The sequence below is a fragment of the Strigops habroptila genome, chromosome 19 (assembly GCF_004027225.2).
Source record: "Strigops habroptila isolate Jane chromosome 19, bStrHab1.2.pri, whole genome shotgun sequence".
In the NCBI taxonomy this organism is placed as follows: domain Eukaryota; kingdom Metazoa; phylum Chordata; class Aves; order Psittaciformes; family Psittacidae; genus Strigops; species Strigops habroptila.
In genome coordinates, this window is record NC_044295.2 from 602453 (window position 1) to 625154 (window position 22702).

The 22702-nt window shown below is 50.9% G+C and overlaps 2 protein-coding genes across 2 annotated transcripts in view; one reads left to right on the forward strand and one right to left on the reverse strand.

The window, feature by feature from the left end:
* MYO1D (myosin ID) overlaps positions 1–19435 on the forward strand; it is a 128838-nt gene extending 109403 nt beyond the window's left edge. The window contains exon 22 of the mRNA XM_030508633.1: positions 17020–19435. Coding sequence (XP_030364493.1) covers positions 17020–17176 — 157 coding nt within the window. The 3' untranslated portion in view covers positions 17177–19435. The remainder of the gene's footprint in view (positions 1–17019) is intronic.
* Positions 19436–19973: 538 nt separating this feature from the next.
* Positions 19974–22351, reverse strand: CDK5R1 (cyclin dependent kinase 5 regulatory subunit 1). The gene is made up of 2 exons (XM_030508637.1): positions 21311–22351; positions 19974–20887 (listed from the first exon to the last, which is right to left on the reverse strand). The coding sequence occupies exons 1-2, from the start codon at positions 22198–22200 to the stop codon at positions 20824–20826; spliced, it is 954 nt and encodes a 317-aa protein (XP_030364497.1). The 5' UTR covers positions 22201–22351; the 3' UTR covers positions 19974–20823.
* Positions 22352–22702: the final 351 nt, after the last annotated feature.

Sequence of the window (22702 nt, forward strand, 5' to 3'; positions counted from 1 at the left end):
ATCCTTTTTGAAGCTGTCGTTCTGCTCATGGCCAAACTGCACCCCACTACTTGCCTCGTGGCTTTTCCTTGTTAAATAAACCTGGAAAGAAAAAAACCAGACAGTGATAGAGTCAGAAGCAGTAGCAGATGTTCCTGTCACACATCCGTAGTGCTCCTCCTCCTTTAAAGAAACATACCCAAATAGTGCAGTTCTTTGAAGATGAGACCCAGCTGGTGTCAGAGTCTGTGGCCACATGAGTGTCTATAGTGAGGGTGGGTTTGGGTTGTGGTTTCCTTTGTGAAAGAGGATGCAGAGCGGCTGGGTGATGGTGCAGAGACACGAGCTGCTCTGCAGCTTGTCCAGCCTCCCCGCAGGTAGCCTGCAGCACGGGAGGCTCCAGTTCTCCTCTCAGGCTCCACGGGGAACTGCAGATTCTGCCACAGACCAAGAGAGAGCACATGAAGATGGTTCTCACTCTAACAGGATGAGCACATGGGTACTTTCAGCAGAGGAAATAGTGACTAATAGGCCAGCACAAACCTCATCCTTGCTATATTTCCAAGATTCTGTTCTGTGAAAGTGGGAACTAAAGTGAAACTTGTGGTCTGTGTAAAACAGAGTGCTGGGTGACAGCTTTGGGTGCTCTCCTGTCCCAGGCTGCAACTTAGAGACAGCAGTTAGTGCTGTTCCACAGTAATATTCCACAGGATTCTTCCCTGTGAGGGTGCTGAGGCGCTGGCACAGGGTGCCCAGAGAAGCTGTGGCTGCCTCATCCCTGGCAGTGTTCAAGGCCAGGTTGGACACAGGGGCTTGGAGCAACCTGCTCTAGTGGAAGGTGTCCCTGCCCGTGGCAGGGGGTTGGAGCTGGAGGAGCTTTAAGATCCCTTCAACCCAAACCAGGCTGGGATCCTGGGATTCATTCTTATATCCTATCTGCTTCAGGATTTTTTCAGTTCCAAAAAGCAACTGGCTTCAGTTAAATACACAGTGTATGCAAAGAGGTGGGTTTTGTTCGTGGCTTCGAGTAAGTTATGTTTCCAGTCCTGCCTTCTGTTGGTATTTTTAGGGAGGGCTGGGACGAAGCGCTGTGCCTGGCTGTCAAACTTGTCTTTGGGGAGCAGAAAGACTGTGAGTTCACCAGGAAGTTAACTTCTCTTTCCTCTGATCATTTCTTTGACTGTCTTCATCTTCTCTCACACAGGCAAGCCCCAGCGTGCTTGCCTCTGAGGAGACCGCAGAAGGGGGCTTGGGCAGAGATGGGAACAGGAGTCTGGGCCAGTTTCATCCAGAATGCCTTTGAAATTTAATACACCTCTTAAATGTGCTTCCTCACACTGCTGTTAACAGCTGTTGTAGCCAGCATTGGGCTTCTGGGCTCCTACTGCAGCGTTCTCAGGAGAATATTCTAAGTCATGGAGCAGGCTGTTGTCAGTTAACTTTCCATGTTAGGCTGTTAATCATCTCCTGTTACCACTTGCTCCATTATCTCCAGTAGAAGTTATCTGTGGATCAGATCAAGTGGTTCAGTTCTACAGTTTGTCTGGGTAAAGGAAAAGGTGATAATTAGCCAGGGTTCACCTCAGGAGCAGAGCAGAATCCAAGGGTAAACCTTTTCTTCCTCTCACTTCACACCTCCATTCACAATCACTTAATCCTAATAATTGTAAGTGGTTGGATGTATGACTTGTCTGCTTGGCACGAGAATATTGAAGTGCTTGTTACAGTTGGATTGAGTTGGTGGCATGGGGCATTGTGCTTACTGGGAGAGTTAATACAGCCCCTGCTTGGGGATAGAAGTACCTCCAGAAAAGTGAAGGCACTGGATTGTGCTGTATTTGTGTCAGTCTGGGGAGGTTTTGCATGTGTGCACAGTGAAGACCACCTCCATAAAGTTAAAATCAGAACTTGGTAACATTAAACCCCAAAGCTTTGAAAGCTATAGCAATACTACATGCAGGCTGGTAAGTGCTGGCTGCAGCCTCACTTGTCAGGACCCAGATCATTCCCAGGTGATGCTCTCCAAGGCTTTGCTTCTGCTCCTGTATCACCACATCTTCTCCAAGGACTGAACCTCACCTCCCATCCTTGCAACAGCACACATGGGTCAGCTTCAGAGAGCTCAGAGATGGCACAGGATAGGAAAAATCACTGCACAGGGTTTATTTCTGAGTACAGAACTGCAGATTTATAAGCCTGCCTTCTGCTGACGTTTCGCTGGCAGCAGCTCAGTTCCTTGTGGGAGGGACACAAAGAGCAAAAGAGTAAGAAGCGGCTCCAATTAGTGACCTAAGTGTTTACACTAGCTGAGGAGCACTTCATTACCTGTCAGCAGCTCGCTTTCTCCTGGTCACAAGTGTTTACATGTGGAGCCAGTAATTCCAGCTGTTTCCTTCTTGTGCTGCAGGAATTCCGAGATAATTATGTGCAGCAATTTAAAGGTAGCTCTTCCCTTGAACGTGTCATGTGAAGATGCCTACACCCAGAAGAGAGCCAAGTGAGTGTCATCACCTTTGGGAAATGCTGGTCTAAAAAGAGCCTAGCTCCTTTCAGCATCAGGACTGGGGCATGCTAACACACCAGGAGCTGACCTCACTGTGTAGAAGCAGGGCTGCAGTGCCTTGTGAAGGCACCAAAGGAGATTTATAAGCTGCTGGGTCATTTTTGGGTAGGTTTTTTGCAGATGGGCTCACTGAGCAGCTCGTGCTGGCTGTCATGCAGTGCTGCGCCACACTTGGCAGCAGGAGGCTTGCTGTGACCTCTGTCTCTCAGTGATCTGCATAAGCCTGTTGGCTCTCCCTGTCCGTGGCAGGATTTTAGCCCTGGAGAAACATGCTTGACTTAAGGAGGGCTTTCATTGATCCCAAGGTCAGGCAGACTCTTCCTAATCATCCAACCTAATCGCTGTCACTGCACAAGCTGTGGGAGCTCACCCAGCACTACCAAAGATCACTTAATGCCAAACTCTTGGCGTCATACAGACATCGTTCAGCGCATCGCCTCGGTGTGAGCAGGATCTGTGCCAAGGCAGATGAGGCTGGGGAGAGCATTAGCACTTTCCTGCTGAGGGGTTGCACCTACACTCACTCCTTTTGACCCTCTGGCTTTTCACATTGGGTTTTTAGTCTTGTGTACAACACATTTCCACGCTCTATGGTCCAGTGACCTCGTGTATCATTAGATCTGACTGCCGTATCATCCCGCCCTCCTGGCCCTTTTTCTAGCTGTTGCATTAACGGGTGCCCTGGATGTTGTCAGCTCTTTTTCCATTAGTACATTCTGTCTATAGAGCTGTTGGAGCTAGCAAAAAGCTGTGGCACTGTGAAGGGGAAGAAGGGCAGTTCAGTCTGCTGCAGGCAGGAAGGGAGAGTCATGAGACTGAGGACTTTTGCAAAAAGGTTGGTTTTATCTTAATTTACTGACCTCCCCATCAGCTCCCTCTGTCACTCACAAACAAAAATTTATCATACAAAAAACCAAGGTCCCAAAATGCAGTTTTTAAATGAGGCTGAAGAATATTCCTGGTTTGTGATGTTAGTGGAAAGTATTTGGAAGTGTTGGGATGAGCATCAGACAGTCCTTGTGCAAGTTCTGAGATGAGGGATTAATTTGCTATTTTGGTAGTGCTACAGTGAGCTCTGCAGCTGGCTCCCGGGCTGGCACACCCTTGGAGACCAGAGCAGTGGTTCTTTTCCCAGAGATTATTTCACAGTGGTGGTATCTTATCTCGTCACTGCAATGGCTCTTCAGAAAATGTGCAGGAAGCCTCTTGAAATGCTGTGATGGCCTCAGAACAAAGAGTTAATCTGTTACTAGTGGAAGCATTTGCTTTGCAACTCATTTTCCCCCATTTGCAGCTCAATTTTTCAATTTAGCACAGAGAGCAATGGGAAAGATTTAACTCTGGTAAGCCCAGAGGAGGATGGAAGCTGATTAGAAACTGAGGAGGGGGAGAGATATTTTGCTCAGCTGGAATGACTGCAGCAAAATAAATTACTAGTGAATGCTGGAGCTGTAGATATTTGATTTGTTAATGGCTTTGGCTTTGCAGGTGTTTGGTTGATGTAGCAAATTTCTCAGTGTAAATCTGCTGAGCTCTCCTAGCACAGACTCTGAAATAGAGAAGCATAAAATATTGATAATTCTGCCAAAGAAAAGATGGATGAGATAATGGTGAGCCTACCAGCATTTGGTACCTCCAAATAGCATTCGACATGGCTCGGAGATTGTAGTTATTCATCTCTTTACCACAGCTCTGTGAAGCCATTAGTATCCCTCTTAGACTAGAAAGCTAAGGATCTATCATGCCATGCCTTATTTGTAGAATCCCAGACTGGTTTGGGTTGGGAGGATCCTTAAAGCTCGTCCAGTTGAATCCCCTGCCACGGGCAGGGACACCTTCCACTAGAGCAGGTTGCTCCAAGCCCCTGTGTCCAACCTGGCCTTGAACACTGCCAGGGATGGGGCAGCCACAGCTTCTCTGGGCACCCTGTGCCAGCGCCTCAGCACCCTCACAGGGAAGAGCTTCTGCCTCAGAGCTCATCTCAATCTCCCCTCTGGCAGGTTAAAGCCATTCCTCTTGGCCTGTCCCTCCAGGCCCTTGTCCAAAGCCCCTCTCCAGGTTTTTGTTGGCCCCTTTAGGTATCGAAATAACTTTGTTTCGCCAAACTTGCCTGTATTTGGAGAAAATTATATAGGAGCATAAAACCCTGTGGGTCACCAGCTCCATTTTCCTGCATCCATGGCAGTGCATCGTGGCATGGGGTGTTGCAAAGGAGAGGGATGAACCCACAGGCACAGAGGGTCCCGGGTTGCTGGCTATAATGGCAGCGTTGTTGCAGTCGCCGCAGTGGTGCTGCCCGTGACTGCCAGGAATTCCAGCCTCTGGCACTGGTTCCAATCTACATGAAGCAGCAGGTCGGGGGTGGGAAGAGAAGAGGCTCATCAACAGAAATAGCATTTAAGTAAAAACTGTACCCTCCACTGCAAGGGAAGATAGGAAGAAGGATCGATTCTTTTGCAGCTGAGAATACAAACTGTGCCAGACAGTAATTAAAGGCATTTTACTGTGCCTAGTAACGTGTCTGTGCTCTAAAGCTTGCATCCTAAGCCTGCTCGGGAACAGACCTGTTTTTATTCCAGAGGGATGGAGGCACTGACAGCCGTGGTGGTGGTTCACAAGCAGTGGCTCCACTCTTGCACCTTCCCTGGGCCTTGCCTTGCTGAAAGCTGTTTGATGAGAGCAGTTATATCCCCGCCTAAGAGGGCAGGGATATGGATACTGTGAGATCCAGCATGAGATCACCCTGCCTGCTGAGCAAGAGGCTGAATTTCAGGCAGGAGGGATTTGCTGTGTTTTCAGGTTGGGTAGATGATAATAGAGGTTTGATTTACATATCCACATCGTGTTTGCATAGGTGGTGTCCTGCAGCAGAGTCATGTAATACTCTGACATGAAAATTATATGTTGTTGCATTGGAAAGGTGATGAATATAGTGGGAATCAGCCCGGCAATGTGCATTTCCCTTCCAGACTTTTCATTTCCAAAAGAGTTTTCCACAGGATCCAGTGCAGCTATTTCAGCTATTTCTGCAAATCCAATCTTCTTGTTGAACAAGTTAGGCAAAGGGAAAGCAGAAATAGGTCAGGTATTTCAATAAGAGCTGGTTGTGTCTCTTCACAGCAAGTTGCCTTTTTTCCTGCCTATATGAATTGTGCTAATGTATCAGTGAATAAAGACAAGAGAACAAAGGGAAGCAGAAGTGCCAGCATTTTTATTCTGGGATTGCAGCTTCAGAGCCCTTTACTTTGCAGAAGTGATACTGAGACCACTCTGGAACAGCTCAGCAAATGCTCCTGAAATAATAAACACCCAATTGGCTGCCCAACCTCTCTGAATACACAAGATCCACTTAAAATCCTGCCCATCATTTGCAATCACATACACAATTGATTTCCTGCTATATAGCCCAAGTCCTGGTCCTGAGACGACGGGTCCTTGATGCCTTGCAGAGCATCATGAATCTGTAATATTAAGGAAACATGGTGGAAGTTTGGTGCTCTTAGGAATCGTCCGGATTGAAATGTAGAGCAATGGGCTGCCTTTAATCATTAATCATAGGCTTATGTTTTTCAGCTCGGTTCTTTGTTCAGGGAGTGCCTGTGGCTGATACCAAGCTCCTGGCAGGTCGCTGTCACATTGGTTTAGGCTAATCTGACTGCTCTTGGTCCTTGGGGAGGACATTAGGAGTCCAGAATGAAATTCCTCCTTTTAAATACCTCTGTGGTGCTGTGTGCTACTGCAAGGACTTTGTTTCATGGCTTGAAAGTTTGGTAATGGAAGGAAAATCTTTCTTACAACATCCGCCTCGTTGTTTGTTCTCTCAGGCTTCCTGTCCTCAGCCCTGATTCACCCCGATGCTTTCAACCAGAACATAATGACTTTCATCGTGCCTGAAATTTGATTAGACTCAGAATGTGTCATTGGGATGCTGTAATGCTGATACAGAGGTGATGTCAGTGCTGGTTCTGCCTGGGCTTTCCCACCTGGATGGAGTTTTTGAGGCAGTAGAAGCAACTTTTCCCTATGTTATGGGAACAGAGGCTGCTCACAACCCGGCACAGTCCAACCATCCTCTTCCTTCCTTCTGTTTCTGAAATCCCCCACTTCCTCCTTAATTTGTCCTCCTCATGATTGCCTGCTGCATGCAGTTATTGCTCTTGTCTTCTCTTTTCTGTAATCCAAATTCTCCTTAATGCCCAACCAAAGCCATCTTCTGGCCATCCTGTGCTGGCAAACAGAGGCCAAATTTTCTCAAGGCTTTAAAAACCAAATAACATTCTGGGGAATTTTGGTTGTAAATCTGTGCAAACATCATCCCTAAAATACCATCTGCCTCTGGAACTCTCAATAGCCCATAGGGATGTTGGCAGCCAGAACCAAATGCACCCAAGTTGCTCCATGATCTGGGATCTTTTCCTGAGACCTGAGCTGCTTCGCAGTGTTTTTTCAGTAGCATCAACCGTGGTACAACCTGCTCCTCAGCTTTCTTCTGACCTTCTCTTGTATTTAAAACCCCCTTTTAAGCCCTGATCACTCCCTCTATCTCTTCAGGCGCCTCCAAAGACTCTGGGTGTGCTCTTGTCCCAGAAAATAGGAGGGAAGTAGTTGGTTCAAAAGCTAAAACCTGAATGTGGTGATGGAGCAATCAAGAGGTCTGTGCCCTGACTCACCCTGACTTGCTGCTTCCTCTTCCCCTTCCCTTCCATCACCCTTTGCCTAATGATTCTTCCCTGCCTTGTTCCTCAGGGTCCTGTACTGTGTTTTAAACTGCCTTTAGTGTGTGAGGCACTGGCAGGGTGATAGCTTTGCAGGAAACACCGGGTCTTGCCCCATCAATGGCTCTGGGGGTGCAGGGGGGACAGTGTAAACCCAAGGGGTGGAAAAATGACCATGTTCAAGTGATTCTTCTTTCAGCCATGGGGAGAGGTGTTCTTGTCCTCTGTGAGACTCCTCAGCATCAGGTTAAAAGCCTGTCATGAATTGAAGAATGATTCAGCTTCCTCAGCTCAAGCGTCAGTGGTGTGGATGCTGGGAGAGGAGGAGCTGTCCTCCCGGCTGGCACAACGCTGTGACAACCTGCACACACCCCACCCCCCTGTATTCCCCTTGGATAAAACTGCACAGGTTAGCTTTCGGGAATGAGCTGGAGGATGTGGGCTGGAGAGCCCTGACACTGCCTAAATCCACAGGGAAAAGGCTCACGTGTGTCTCTGGTTGCCTGTGAAAATGTGACCTTTTATCAGGCAAGTGATAAAAATCTTGCTTCACACGGGGAAGGGTGAACAGGAACATTGCTTCTCCCTGGGAGAGAAGCTGCAGGAGAATTGCAGCCCGGTAACACCTCTTCTTTTTTTAATGGCATTTTTCTATCCCCTCAAGCTTTAGCTAATTGCTCTCTTTTCTATTGCAAAAGGAGACAAATCTAGGTTTTCAGACCAGATCCGGAAACAGAGGCAGGATTAAGCACAGCTGTTCCAGGTCAGGGATGCTGAGGAGGGGGGACGTGTCTCGTGCTGACAGAGCAAGGTTATCCCAACAGCCAGAGGCATGTGCCTCAGTGTCAGGAACCTGCCTGTGGGGTCAGATGGGTTCAGCGTTGCTACTGGACAGAGTGGTCCAGAGAACTGGGAAGCCACTGGCAATTTAGCATGATGTCACCTCGTCCTGCACTAAGTAGGTCATGGTGACACCCTGCCTAAAAGTCCTCTGCACCAGTGCTTCTGCTACTGCAGTGGGCTGAGCAGCACCGTCCTCAGGAAACTTAAAAACCCCTCAGCAAGGGGAATTCATGCAGAATGAGCTTCTAGAGGGGTCACCCGGGGTGCCTGGAGCAGCAATCAGAGCAGGCAGTGAACGAACCCATCTCTCGTTGCTCTGCATCAGCCCTGGTTGGCTGGCAGAAATGAAGCATCAGATGGGATGATGAATATCCAGGTTGCTATAGTGACCGAGAGCTGTAGTGCTGGAAGCAGTGGGTCTCCATCACCCCCTCCATCCCCGCTGCACACACGCACACGAGCTGGCACACGCCGCTCCGAGGGAGCCGGGTGCATTGTGCCCGCGCGGTGCGGTGCCGAGCGAGCGGCAGTGGATGTTCCCGGGATGTCAGAGCCCTCCCGTTAAACCCCCAGCTCCAGCTTTCATGAGCTCAGCGGCGCTGTGTGCACAGTACAATGGATCTGAGCTGTTTGTGTGCCACGGGCTGCAGGGCAGGAGCACAGCCAGGGCAGCTGGGGACAACGACAGCCGGGTCCCGGGCACGGCCACCCCTTGGAGGCATTATCCAACCAAAGCTGTTGCAGCTGGGGGTGGGATGCGATGACACAGCCCAGCTTCACAGCCTTTCCGCCTGCAGAGAGCCCTGGTGCTGTTATCCTTGTGGCTGCCAGTCCCTGGATCTGCTCATTTCCCGTGGCTCCAGTGGCATCACTGCCACCGGTGCAGGCAGAAGCCGGGCTTGTGGCTTCACCTTAGCAAATTGCCCTCCCACTTATCCGAGCTGGCTTCCTGGCACAGGTTGATCCCAAAGAATAATAAGGAAAAACACAGAAAGAGGAGAAGAGCCCCAGAACTCTGCACACTTTTGGTTATTTTATAGTAATTTAGGGGATGTCTCTGAAGCTCCGTGGCAGCTTCCCCTGTTTTGTGGCTTCAGACCTCTGCCAGACTCTAAAAAATATGTGTTTAATTCCCAGCCCTGCACAGAGCAGTGGGAAGAGCAGAGCTGCTCATCCATCAGGATGACTGTGGGTTATGTCTGTATCGAAGGGAGATGATAGGACGACAGCAGCACTTTGCTGTGCCATCGTTTTCCAACATAACACACCCGTCAGCTGGTTCAGCCACTGTCTGATGCTAGAAAATTGTTGCCCCTTGTAAATTTGAGTGGTAAACAGTTGAGTAATCCCAGACATATTGTCCTCCCCGTTGGCTCCCAGTGCCTCCCATTCTTGCAGGAGCTGGATAAATACATCCCAGGTGACTGAAAGGTGCTGGATTCCCTTTGAAGTAGGTTTTTTTTGGAATTTCCTCCTTAAACTTCAGGAATTTTAGTAGCATCTGCTAAGCAGGCCGAGAGCATCTAGTTGAAGATGTCCCTGCTCATTGCAGGGAGGGGGTAGGACTAGATGAGCTTTGAAGGTCCCTTCTAATCCAAGCTATTCTATGATTCCATGATTCTATGATCTTTTCAGGAGGAACACTGCAGACATGGGCTGGGTACACCCACCCCAGCAGGCAGGGTCCATGAATTCAGCCCACTGGCTGGGTGATGCTGAGGACCAAAAAGAAAATCCGAGGAAAGACTTTTGCTGCTGCTCAGCCTGAGCAGGACTCAAGGTCTGAGATGCCCTATATGGGAGGCAAGTCTGCGCTCATCTTCCTAAGTGGTCTTCTTTTATTTATGTGCTGGTGCATTTCTAATGCAGGATTCTTGGCATAACCCTGTGAATGAGCTGATGTTCTGCTTTTACTGTGTCTCCAGCCAAGGACTTTGAATCATATTTTTGGCATAGTGGTTTTTATAAAATAGGGAACACTCCAGTGTCTTGCGGCCACGATTGCTCCCAGTAAAGCAGAATCCGGATGAGAGCTGGCTCTCAAAAGCTTTGCCAGACTCAGAATAGCTGAGAAAATACAACTAATTGGAGACTTCAGGAGCTCTGGTTTATATATTGGTGCTGCATCCCGGGAAAGCTCTTGAGAACTGGGTCGGTTTGAGTAGGTGAAGGCAAGTGGCATCTGTTGCTGGACTGTAATGGGTATAATCATCATCCTCATAAGCTAAATCATAGAATCATCAATTCCTCTGTTTATCCAGAAATAAGCAGGATGCAGACTGAGCCACAAAGCACACGGGAACCACGTGTGAGGCAGGATGGGCCATGCTGGTGAGGATGTTACTCAGCAATAGAAAACATTTCTTAACCTAACGAGACCACTTATTCCATACTTTGGCTCCAGAGCTGGTTTTGCTCTGTGCAGAGGCAGATGTGCTGGGTTAGCCCTGCAGGACTCTTCTTCTTGGATTATCATTGAAACCTCATGGGTGTTTGAGAGGATGGAAGTGATGTGGGCACCTTCCTCCTGCCACCATGCTCCCTCAGCAGCGGCTACCGCAAATATGCGCATCTGGTATTTGATACCACACATCTTGTGCCCGGCTCTCCCCATCCTTTTCCTTTCCCCCATAACACTGCTGCATATCAGCAGTTTGTAAATCATAGAATGACAGAATCACAGAATGGTTGCTGCAGAGCTGGATCAGGACTGCAGGGGGGGTCTCCCCAGAGCGCAGCAGAGGGGGACAGTCCCCTCCCTGACCTGCTGGCCATGCTCCTTTTGATGCAACCCAGCATTTTATTTAAACATTTTTAGCTGCTTGGGTATTTCATTGAAATCTGGCTGCTATCCCAAGCTCCCGATGAAGGGAAACAGCCCTGGAGAGGGCAGGGGAGGAGCAGTCCCTGCCCCAACACCCTGGGGATCCTCCTTTGCCCTGAAGCACATGAACCAAATGGTTTTGCTGGAAGAGACAGGAATATTTGACAGCTCGCTGACATTCCAGACCTGTAAAGCGCTCTCCATTCCAGAGACCAAGCGCTCTCTGGCTGGTGAGGATGGATCAGAAATGTCCCAGTTACTAAACAGATGAAGAGGGAAGCGCAGCTCACCGGCGCTCCTCTGGGACCCTGCATTCAAGTAGGAATACATGCATTTTAAGAATGAGAGAGCGGAACATTTAATGGACTGGCTTTACACCTCAGCGAGAGGGGAAGGAGTATATTGGCTCTACCCCAGGCACGTCCTGAAAAAAGCACATCAGTGTTGTGGCAGCTGCTGTCTTCTTAGGAAAGTGGCTTTTATGTGAATAAAAGGAACTAACTCGATGCACCGGCCAGACGCCGGCAGACCAGGGTGTTAATAGCTGACTTTGCTCTTGCCTTGCTGTGTGCCATTGGACATATGTAATGGTTTTCACTGGGAATATACAGATATTAACAAATCTTGTTTCTCATTAGAAGGGCAAATATAGAGTTGCTGACGCAAGCCGTGAGCGCGATGTTGCAATACGTGGCACTGTGTGGTTCCCAAACCAAAGGCAAGTGGCTCTGTGGTTTGTGCTGGTAAATAGATGTCAGTGGGAGCTGCAGAGAGAAATGACACATGGGCAAGTCTGAGCCAGAGAAGTTTGAAAGCCACTTCTTAAGTGGAGTGGTTGAGTTTTCAGTGGAACGACGCAGGATTGCACTTTGTAGCCTGGTCCTTCTCTCGCAGATTAAGAAATTGCTTTTGAAAAGCCACTTCTCCCAGCTTCTGAGGTGATTTACCTGAACATAGACCACAACGTACAAAACTGTGTTAGAAATAAGCTGTAAATATTTGCTGGGTTTGAAGGCTGAAAAAAAATTCACGGTATGGAGTGTCATTTGACTACAGATCATAAAATCACACAGTGAGAAGGGACCTGCCAGCGCCGTGTTTAACTGACCTTTCTTGGCATTAACATGCCTGGAGGACTTGTTCTGACCTTCCACTATGGAAATTTGCCTTTTGATCCTGACTTGAGATCTCCTTTCTTCGTGTCTGCCTTCTTTGTAGTCTCTCTTTTCCATAGCTTTGATCCATCTTAATGTCTAATCTCTGCCAAGGCCACCTGATACTAAAGACCTCTACAACGCCAACAACACCGTGTCTCTAAAAAGCAAGTAAGAGTTTAGGAAAACATCCTGTTTGTCTCTTGCTTCTGCTGTGCAAGACCTCAGAGAGGGTTTCACAAGGCAGATTCTGAAAACCCGTTGTGGTTTAGGATGTTGTCGTGTCCCTTTGGTGCACGTGTGAGTAACGCAGCACGTGCTGAATAAGGCACACGCTACCTACCACGCGTGCTAATCCCCTGCTCACCCAGCTGCTCTGGAGTTATCATCTGCACCGAAAAGGGATCCTGGTTAATCCCCTCACCCCGGGCTTCTCAGTGCTTGTAACCAAACCCATGGGATGAGGAGTGCTGCCAGCTGCAGCTCCAGGGCAGCACTAAAAAGGGACCACTAGATGGAGGGGGATTTCCTTTGGTGGGGCTAATACACTCCAGCAGCCAGTGTGAGGAGGCAAAGAGGACGTTAAATTACTTTCGCAGATACACAGGATAGTAAATCATTGCTTTTAACCTCCTGTAGCTACATGAGCCACAGTGTTTTAATAAGAGCTAATGAGAAAAGGTGTTTTCTCCCTCTGACAGCAGAGCAAAGAAGGATGAAGTGCACCAAGTAGTCACAGGGGTGATGCTGTCGGAATCATCTGCATCTTACTTAGGGAAATTTATGCTCCAAGTGTGTAAATCTCTTCTGGAAGTGGGACCCGGTGCTTTGAAGCTGTGCACACTTCAGATGTTACTGCCCCCCCGAGAGGCAGCTGGGGAGCCGAGAAGATGAAGCGGAGCAGTGGCAGCCGCGGGCTCTGAGTGCTTGCAGCAGGACATCCCTCTCCCTGGAATGAAACATCCACCCAGGATTACTGGCATGTGGTACCTTTCATGCCATGGCTCCCCGGGGACAGCACTTGCCCCAGCTCCCCACAGCAGGGGATGCTTCTCTGCACAGCCAGACAGTGCTTTTCTCCTCATTCGGAGCAGAGGTGACACAAAATGCACACAAGGTTTTCAGTGCAGGTTTTGCGTATGTTGAGAAACCAGATATTCCCATTTTTGCCTCCATTTAAGCTATTGTGGGGCTGATTTTCACAGGGAGAACTCTTAACCTTTTCCTTTGAGCCTGAATATCCCCAGTATCATTGTTCTGCAAGTAGCAGAAAGCCACAAGTGGTCAGACGAGATATATCTCCCCCATCCCTCCCTTGCCAAGCGTGCAGCCTGCAGAGCCAGCGTGCTTGAAACCCTCGTGCAGAAGACACTTATCGTCTCCAAAAACGACACTGTTGTCACTCAGATACGTAAGTGTTTATCACCTCTGTTACGTTCAATGTCTTTTTAGCTCCTGCTCATTTTTAGTCACCTCTGGGCCATGCAGCAGTGAGCACCACAGCCTGGAGTGATCCACAGCAGTGGGTTACACACTGCCTGGCAGCTGCTGTAACCTACCTGGAGATTCTGTGTGACTGTTGGTCTCTTTGGCTGTTGTTAGGAAGCAGAGCCTTGAAAGCTGCCTTTTTTTAGACCTCTCTAGTTTCTCTCTTTGGCTTCTTAAGTATTTTCTTCATGCAGAACACAGCTGCTGATTTGGGGGTTTCTTTTTTCAGCCTCCCTTCAGTTCTGAGGCACTTTACTATTATTTTTCCATCACTGAACCCCCTCAGAGGCTGCAGCCGGTATCCAGATGAGACTTACATAAGGTGCTACAATTTTCTCTGTATTCTCCATCCTTCTCCTAATGCTTCCAAACAGCTTGTTTGCAGCTGTGTGCTTTCTTGTCTTAACCAAGTAGTCCACAGCGATGCCTGCCTTTCCAGAAAGAATCCTTCATCTAAACTCTAGAAAGATTTGATCATTTAGGAAAATCCCCTCTGGAATATATCCTATTCTGAGCCCTCCTTTCACACAGTGTGGCAGGCTTTGCCTCATTCAAATCCCTCTGGTTTGTTGTCATGAAAATCAGGCACTTCCTGTGCTCGGCTTTGCTTCTACCCAAATTTTGCTTCCTAGAAACAACTGATTCCCTGCTCCTTGCCTGCGTTAGCTGCATCCATAGGCAGGCAGCACCTCAGTGAAAGACCCTGCTCCATCCCTGCAAGTGATGGGGCTGCATCTCCAGCGCAGGCTGGGCTGTGGTTGGGTACCACTGTCCCCGGGCACGGCGTGTTCCTGGCTCTCCACAGCCCGCTCTGCTTCCTGATGGAGCTCACAGCTCCAAACAAAGAATATCTCATTGACAAGTGTATTTTCATGCCTATTACAGCTCCTTGCAAGGCATTCCAGGTCACCAGTGGTTGCTCTTAAGCATCTCATATGTTTAACATTTATTTAACAATGCATTTATGTAACTTTCTAGTCTGGCTCTGCTGCCTTTGCCCAAACTCCCTCTGATCTTTCTCCACTCTTCCCTGTTTTGCTTCCCACCACTTACTGGCGACATAGATGCTTTTGTATTATCAACAGCGCTGACAGCTGTCTGTGGCCATTTATGCGCTACTTGGCTTGTGTTTTCCCTGAGGTCCTAGATTAAATGCTCAGTCAAAACTCTAATATTTCATGGGCCAGTAGTCAGCTTCCACTTGGAGTCGTCCCTTCTCTGCTGGTTTCCCTTTTGCCAGCATTTACCCGGGTGTCTCCTTGGTTCGCACTGCTTCTAACGATGCTCTCGCTCCAGGATGTGGTTCTCACACACAGACACTGTTCACACAGTGCTCATGGTGCTTTGCTCACCCAGGTGCTGCAGCAAACACCAACACCTTGGTGTTCATTATACACTGAAATTATCCTGTGGTTCCCTGGCAGGACTGGAGCACTGCTGGGGTAGATCCTGCCTTCCCATGAAGGCTCTCTCTTCCCTTTACATTTCACTCCTGGATGCTGGGGGTTGGTGTTTCTTCCCTGGCAGAGTCTCCTTGTAGCAGTGAGATTTGGAAGATCTTTTGGTCTGGTTTATTGGCTGATGTTAGCAGCTGTTTTCTCCCTTTCAGTCAATAAATAAAGCATCTTACTCCAGGGCAGCCAGCAGCTATCATCTCCCCTTTTTGCTGCTGCACCATCAGGTGTGATGCTGATGTGACTGATGGACTGGAAACCAAACTGCCATTTGCTCCAACCCCTTCCTGGCTGGCGACTGACCAAGCAGAGGAGCAGCATCCAAGAGGTTCAAGGTCCCAGCAGGTCACGCTGCTCATGGGGCTGGTGGCAGGGCTCAGTGTTGTGTTGCCTCGCAGGGAAGACCAAGGATGGGATTTGTAATCCCCATGTGGATTTGCAAATCCCTACGTGGGTTGCTCTTTGGATGCCATTCAAGAGCTGCTCCCCCAGCAAAAGGTTTTGAGGCTGAAACCTCTTCTCACATGAAGAAAACCAACACATGATCAAGAGTAAATGAGAACTGTTGTGGTGGGACCTGGAAAACAGTGGGGGAAGTGAAGCCCTTATTTAATGAAAATGTTACATGGGGATCAGAGCATCTTCTCCAGAGCCCACCATCCCAGGACAACTTTGATTCTCCTTGATTCTCCTCTTTCAGCAGGCGCTGGGAGAGATTCAGCTTCTTGCTGAAGGTCCCACAGGCAGTGCTCAAAATACATCAAGGACCTGCTGGTTCCCACACCAGCTTGTAGTCAAAATCCAGGTTAATGACGTTGCATTCCCTTGGCTTGGGCTGCTTATCGCTGAGCAAAAGGGTCAACAGAGTTTGACTATTAACTATTGACCCTCTATCTTCTTACCTATGACGGCTGTGGGAGAGGAGAAGCCAAGTCATTGGCACTTATCTTTGTTATAGACGCTTGATGCTAAACCTGCTCTCCAAGCACATGTTGTCAGGAATCTCCAAGAAGCTCCTCCACGTATGCAGCTCGTTCTTGCTAAGACATGGTAAAAATAGCAAACTAAGCAGGGATTGGAGCCTCAACTCACTGAGGCAAGAGTAAATAAGTCTTAAATACCTGAGACAACGTGAGGGCTTTGTGTGCTGTGCCCTGCCAGCACCCTTCCAGCCAACCATTCATTTTGAACGTCTTAGTTACTTGGAAGCTGCATAAAACTGCAGCTTATGGGAGGTGACGCGTCTTGAACACTCTGTTAATAAAGTAGAAACTAAACCTGAGCTGCAAGAGGGGCTTGTGCTTCAGCAGTGAAAATACCACTCACTATTATACTAAGAAATGCTGGAAATCCAGGAACTGGGAGTGCAAGTGAGGAGGGATTTAGCAAAGGGAATCATTTTTAGTACCAAAGCTGGGTTAAAGGGTTAAAAAGCTGGGGAATGGTTCATGGTGACACAGTTTTGTCCCAGTGCTGCCTCTGTTCAGGTCGCTCTGACCCCACGAGGTCTGTCTGTCTGGAGAGGGAATTAAAACCCAAACCAACCCTTCCTGTGACTCTTTTAGCTGTTTCCTGCTGTATTTCTAATCTCTGAGCTCAGATCAAGGGATGACATTGTCATTATTGTCACTATAGAGGTAGGAGTGACTGCTCACTAGGTCATTCCACAGCGGGTGGCCGAGCTGGCAGCAGACCCCGGGCCTTTTGCAACCCAGCCTTTACTCTGCCCAGGAAGCGATATTCCCCCATCAGCACCGATCCTGATGCCAAAGTCCCTGGGGGCTTGTTTCCCTGCCTGGTAGTTTTCCACATGCTCAGCCAAGCCCAAAAGCTGGGCTTAGAGCTGAGCTTTGGCTTAAGGCAGTGTTCTCAACTTGCTGCAGGATGCATCCCGACACAAAACCCCTCTCCCTGCCTTGCCCTGGGCACATCCCATCCCTCCCAGGATCCGGGCGCATCCCATCCCTCCCTGACTCCTCTGTCTGCTCTTGCGTTGCAGTGAGAAGCGCACTCTGCAAGTCAGCGTCACCAACCCGGTGCAGTGCAGCCTGCACGGGCGGAAATGCACCGTCTCTGTGGAAACCAAGATCAACCAATCCCAACCGGATTTCACCAAGCATCGTTCCGGCTTCATCCTCTGCGTGCCAGGGAATTAGCATCCCCCTCCGCCTGGCGCAGCGAGCCGGGAGCAGGGGATATGGGCCGGGGCTTCAAGTGCCTTTCCCGGGCCTTGGACTTTTCAAGGGGACTCATGTAGAGATGCTCAGCTGTGACTTGAGCTCTAAAGCTGCAAACCCAAAGTCGGGAGAGGGTTTTACTACCACATGCAACAAAGGCTTTAAGTAGCCAGTGACCTGTTTTCCATCTTCTAAAACAGGGCAGAATGTCAGGAAAGTGCTTCCGAATTACTCCAAAAAAAGCATTTATAGGTACTTACCCCTTTTCCCACATTGATTTCCTAAAGCCTCTCCAATATGCCCTTCTGTGTTCCCTTTTTGTGTGTCCTGTTTTGCAATATTATGCAGCCTCCACTGGAGGAACCAAAGATAACCCGGCTCAGGAAGTCTGGTTCTGTGAGACCAAATCCCAATGGAACCGGAGCCAGGTTTTAAAGGAGGGCTGGCTTCCCATGCCAAGGAGATGCTCCACACTCTTCCAGCCCTGCCACACGCATGGAGTTGGGATGGTACATGGAGATGCACCCCTTGGCTTGCTGCTTTCCTGCCTGGAGTTCATTAACCTTTGGATCAAGGTCCACCAGCAGAAAGGAGAGTGGGATTCACAGTGCAGAGGTTTGATTTATTTTAATCCTGCATTGCTTTTGCCTTAATAACCCTCTCCAGGGACCTAAAATCCAGTGAATTCCTATTAGGACCAAAGTGGCCTTGCTGAATTTTAAGATGCTCCACGTGGCTTCGTGTTAGTCCCAGCGCTGAGGTTCAGGGAGGGCTAAAAGGACCCACTGCAGGTGGGTTAGTCTGGAAACACGTGGAGCTTGGGGGGCTGAGGCCGCGGCTCCCTCCCTTTGCACTATTGAACACTAACTCCGGCACATCCGTCTGCACCAGGCGAGGGGCAGCAGCACAACCCCAGCTACAAACACCCAGGCTGGACCTTTCCAAGTGTTTCCCTGGGTGTTCCCAGCTTAGGGCTTGGATGTTGGGATGTCTGTGAACCATCGTGGCTTGTCTGGTGGCATCACGTTTCCCTGCCTCATGGTGCCCGCGTCTGCCCGGCTCAGATAACCCTGAGCTTGGTGTTTACGTGTGTTCTGACAGGCTTTTGATTCCCACCACGTCTCGGGCTGCTGCTGCTCTGGGGTTTTGGAGCAGAGGTGGCCTTGTGCCATTGAGGGGCTGTTGGGATTGGACATACAGAGTCCTGGCACTGCTGGTCAGGTCAGGATTTCCAGCCCATTGGACACAGGGGGGTCTGCGTTGTGACCCAGCAGGCAAACAAGGGAGCACTTGCTTAATTGAGCATTTTAGGACTTGGAAAGCCTGAAGAAGCTCTTCACCCAACAACCTGTTAATGGACGGCTTCCCAAAGCCATGCCATGGATACGGGTGCGGGGACAGGTTGCCTGTCCACACCACAACCACCCAGACCTGAGGTAAGGGGTACCTCGAGCACAGAGCAGCTCTAGCTCTGGATTTAAGTGGAACAAGCTTAAAGCCTCCCAATGCTCTTCACCAGGGAGGCCCCATGCTGGAGCCCTGTGGTTGACATGATCCCTGACCTCAGACTAGGCCTCCAACAGCATCCCAGCACCGCATCCCAGGCACCGGTCACCAGCTCTGGGATGGCTCCTGCACCAGAGAGCTCTGCACACCGGGTCTGCCCCAAGTCCTTGGGAAGAAGCTCTTCCAGATGCTGCAAACACAAGTCACCCACCACCACTGGGGCCATCGGGAGCCTGGAGGCAACATCAAACCCACGCGGCAGCCTCAGCCCTCGCTGCGCACACGAGCACTGAGCATCACCGAGGACCCTCCACCTCCTCCTGGAACCCCATCGGCTCCTCAGGTGCAGCAGCACCAACACTGAGGCCATGGGTGACCCCAGCTCCAGTTTGGCCACCACGGCTCCTGTTTGCATCCCCCTGGAGAAGCACCTGAAGGAAAACCCTCATCATTGCTGTGCCTTTCTATTTGCACTTCTCGCTTCTTACGTCTGCTTAGGCCCCACGTCCCCCCCAGCAACTCTAACCCGAGGCAAGGTAGTGGCAGGAGTTTTAATCAGCACTTTTAGTCGCTGTCCCTCCAACGAAGTGGTTGCATCGAATCATGATGGACAGCAAGAAATCGCAGGGTTGGGAGATTCCTAAGACCATGAGATGGCAATATTGTACGTGATGAAATGTGTCTTTATAAAATATAGTATCTGTTCCTGCTCTGGTTTTATATATATATATATATATAAATATATAAAATATATCTATTCCTGGGTTTTCCCATAAATTAACTATGTCTAAATTGAATTTTGATTTTCAGCCGGGGGTGATGATGCAATGAAGCCTTTTTTTTTTTTTGAATTGCTGATGTTTTAATGTGTAAAAGAGCAAAAAAAAAAAAAAGAAAAAAGAAACCCAAATCTCTTGGCCCTGAGGTTCTGTTTACATCATTCACTGTCATAAATGAAGCAGCTCGATGTGTTGCATCCGCTCTGGCACTGCCGCTGTGGCGGCGGCTCGGCTGCACGATGGCAAGTGGAGTTTTGGCATCCTGATAACCTGATTGTTCCCCTCTGCTGAGCTGGAGGCGCCTCCTCACCTGCACCTCCAGCAGCCCCGGCCAAGGGGCGACCCCAGCACCGAGAACACACTTAAACCTGCGTTAAACCTGCATTAAAACTGGCCTTAAGCCCCGCTTCTGTCACCGCAAATCCCATTGCCGACGCCGGCAGCGGCGCGCCGGAGCTGAGCACTGCAGGAACGACTCGGCCACGACACGCTGCCATGTAATGGATGGTCAGTGCATTTTTATTTAATCAGCACAGTACAAAAATAAATAAAAATAAGGGGAGGGGATTAAATTACAGGCACACTGAGCCCCATGACACAGGCGGTCAGGTTATAAACCACACATACGTACAAACGCACTATACACACACATACAAAATGAGACAAATATAAATTAAGAAGTAACAAGAACCCACCAATTTGGTCAACAAAGAGCTACAGAAGAGATTGCACTAAAATAAAAAAACAACCTGGACGTACACATGTATCAATAGCGGGGTCCCACTGTACAGCGATGGAGAGCGTCGAGTGAGGAGTCAAAGAGATGGCACGGTGCTGCTCCTGCTCGGTTGCCACTTCAGCGCCCCACGGAGCAGAACGGAACGAGACCGGTGCAGACGGAGAAGAAAAGGAAAATCAAACCCAAAAGAAGGAGTTGTCAGTCCCCATCGGGGAGCAGCAGCGCAGGGCCGCGCTTTGTGCATGGGGTTGGTTACAGCCATCGCTCAGGAAGGGCTTTTCTTCTGATTATTATTATTTTTAATGTGGTGGTTTTTTTTCCTTTTTGTGTTTTTTTTTCTTTTTTTTTTCTTTTTTTTTTTGAAGACACAAAATGCTCCTGTTCGCATGCGCAATACCACTGGCAAAGCAACAATGAAAGAATAAAGAAGGGGGGTGTTTTTTCATGTGTGTCCCCCCCGGTAGGTTAGTAGTTTGTTGGGGATTTTGTTTTTTTTGTTGTGAAAGTACCTCGGGTAGCAGCATGTGGCTCTCTCTCCTTGCACACTCAAGTAGATCCTTAGCACAATACTCATGACCAGTGCACGATGGGGACGAGACGGTTCACATTGAGCTCACGGAACAGTTGCGGTGATTCCCCCCGGCCCTGCTCGGGAATTTCGAGTCTCTTCAAAGAAAATAAATAGGGGGATGGGGGGGGCCGGGCCCGCCGCTGTCCCGCTCCCGGGAGTCCCGCTCGGCCCCGTCCGCCTCCGGTGGAGCCTTTAGAGCAATTTTCTCCTTTTTTTTAAATTTTTTTCCTTTTTTCTCCGTTTTTTCCCTCGTTTTCCCCTCTCGGGTCTTTGTCTCGGGGATGCGGTGACCGGCCCCGCCGGAGCCCCGCTCCGCTCCGCCAGCCCCGGGGGAAAAGTGGGGGTGTCGGTCGGGGGGTTCCCCCCCTCAATTAGCGGGATGGAGAAGGGGCTGCGGGGTCTCCCGCTCCCCCCAACCCAGGGTCGGACCCGGGAAGAGGCGGCAGTTCCCGCTCCCCCCTCCCATCCCGCCGGGACAAGCCCCGGGGAGCGGGGCCGGGGCCCGGGCGGGCGCTCACCGGTCGAGGCCGATGAGGAGCCGGCCCTTCTCCTCGGAGCCGCTCTCCTTCTTGAGGTCGGCGAAGACCTGGGTGAAGAAGTGCGGGTCGGCGTTGACCTGCAGCATCTTGGGGCTCATGAGGTCGATGATGGAGAGGCAGCGGTCCCAGAAGGCCTCCTTACAGCTCTCCACCAGGAAGGGCTTCAGCGGGTAGGAGATCTCGTTGCCCATGTAGGAGTAGGAGAGGTACAGGCAGGTGAGCAGCACCGCCTGCAGTTCGTGGTCGCTGCCCACCTCGGCCGAGATGACATCCCGGCAGAGCATGTAGAGGAAGACCACGTTGGCCGGCGTGATGAAGCCCTGGTCCTGCCATCCCTGCAGCAGCAGCGAGCGGTCCACGGAGCGCAGCCAGAGCACGGGGTCGGTGGGCGAGAGGTGCTTCAGCCGGTAGCAGCGGCGGCAGAGGAACTCGCCGAGGCAGCGCAGCAGCTCGCTGGTGGACGCCTGCACTACGACCCGGCGCGGGGTGGCGGCGGCGGCGGCGGGCGCGGTCGGCGGAGCCTTTTGCGCCGAGGCGAGGGCGGCGGCGGCGGCGGCGGGGGGCGGCGGGGGGGCGAAGGTGGCGAGGTTGGCGCAGGAGAGCGACTTCTTCAGGTTCTCGTTGTTGAGGTGGGTCACGTTGCTCTGGTACCCGCCGTTCGGCTGCACCTTCTTGGAGCTCTTCTTCTTGGCGGAGACGGCGGCGATGCGCTTCCAGGGCAGCACCGAGATCAGCGAATGCCGCTTCAGGCCCTTCTCCTTCGCGTTCTTGCTGTTCTGCACCGCCGTGTAGTGCCCCACCGTGGCCGCCCCCTCCTCGAACAGCGGGGCCTTCCGGTAGCTCGGCGACAGCGACAGCACCGTGCCCATGGCGCCGGCCGCCCGGCGGGCCCCACCGCCCGCCCCGGCCCCGGCCCCGGCCCCGGCCCCGTCGCGGCCCCGCGCGCGCTGCCCGCTCCGCCGCCGCCGCCGCTCGAGCGCCTCGCCCCGCCCCGCCCCGCCGCGCGCGCTCCCGCCGGCGCAGTGCGCGCCCCCGCCGCCCCGCCCCGCGCCGCCACGTGCGCCCGCCGCGCCGGCGGGAAAGGGGCGGGCAGGCCACGCCTACACGCCGCCCAGGCCACGCCCCCCGCGCGTGAACGGCTGCAGTCCCACCCCAGGCCACGCCTCCATCGTCTAGACCACGCCCCCAGCGCGCCCTTAAATGGAAGTGGACCCGCCCCCCAAGCATAGGCCCCGCCCCCTGGACGGCCCCGCGGTCCCGGTGCCAGTCCCCAGCGGGGAGAAGCCCCCCCGGTGCGGACCCGACCCGGGGCGAGCGCTCCGGGGCCGCCCGACGGGGAAATGATGAAAAGACAACGAAAAATGGGTATAA

Coding starts and splice junctions, on each gene's coding strand:
- CDK5R1 (XM_030508637.1), bottom strand. CDS start 22,200: ATGGGCACGGTGCTGTCGCTGTCGCCGAGCTACCGGAAGGCCCCGCTG. Junction 20,888..21,310: donor CTCCTCATCGGCCTCGACCG/GTGAGCGCCCGC, acceptor TTTTCTTTGAAG/AGACTCGAAATTCCCGAGCA.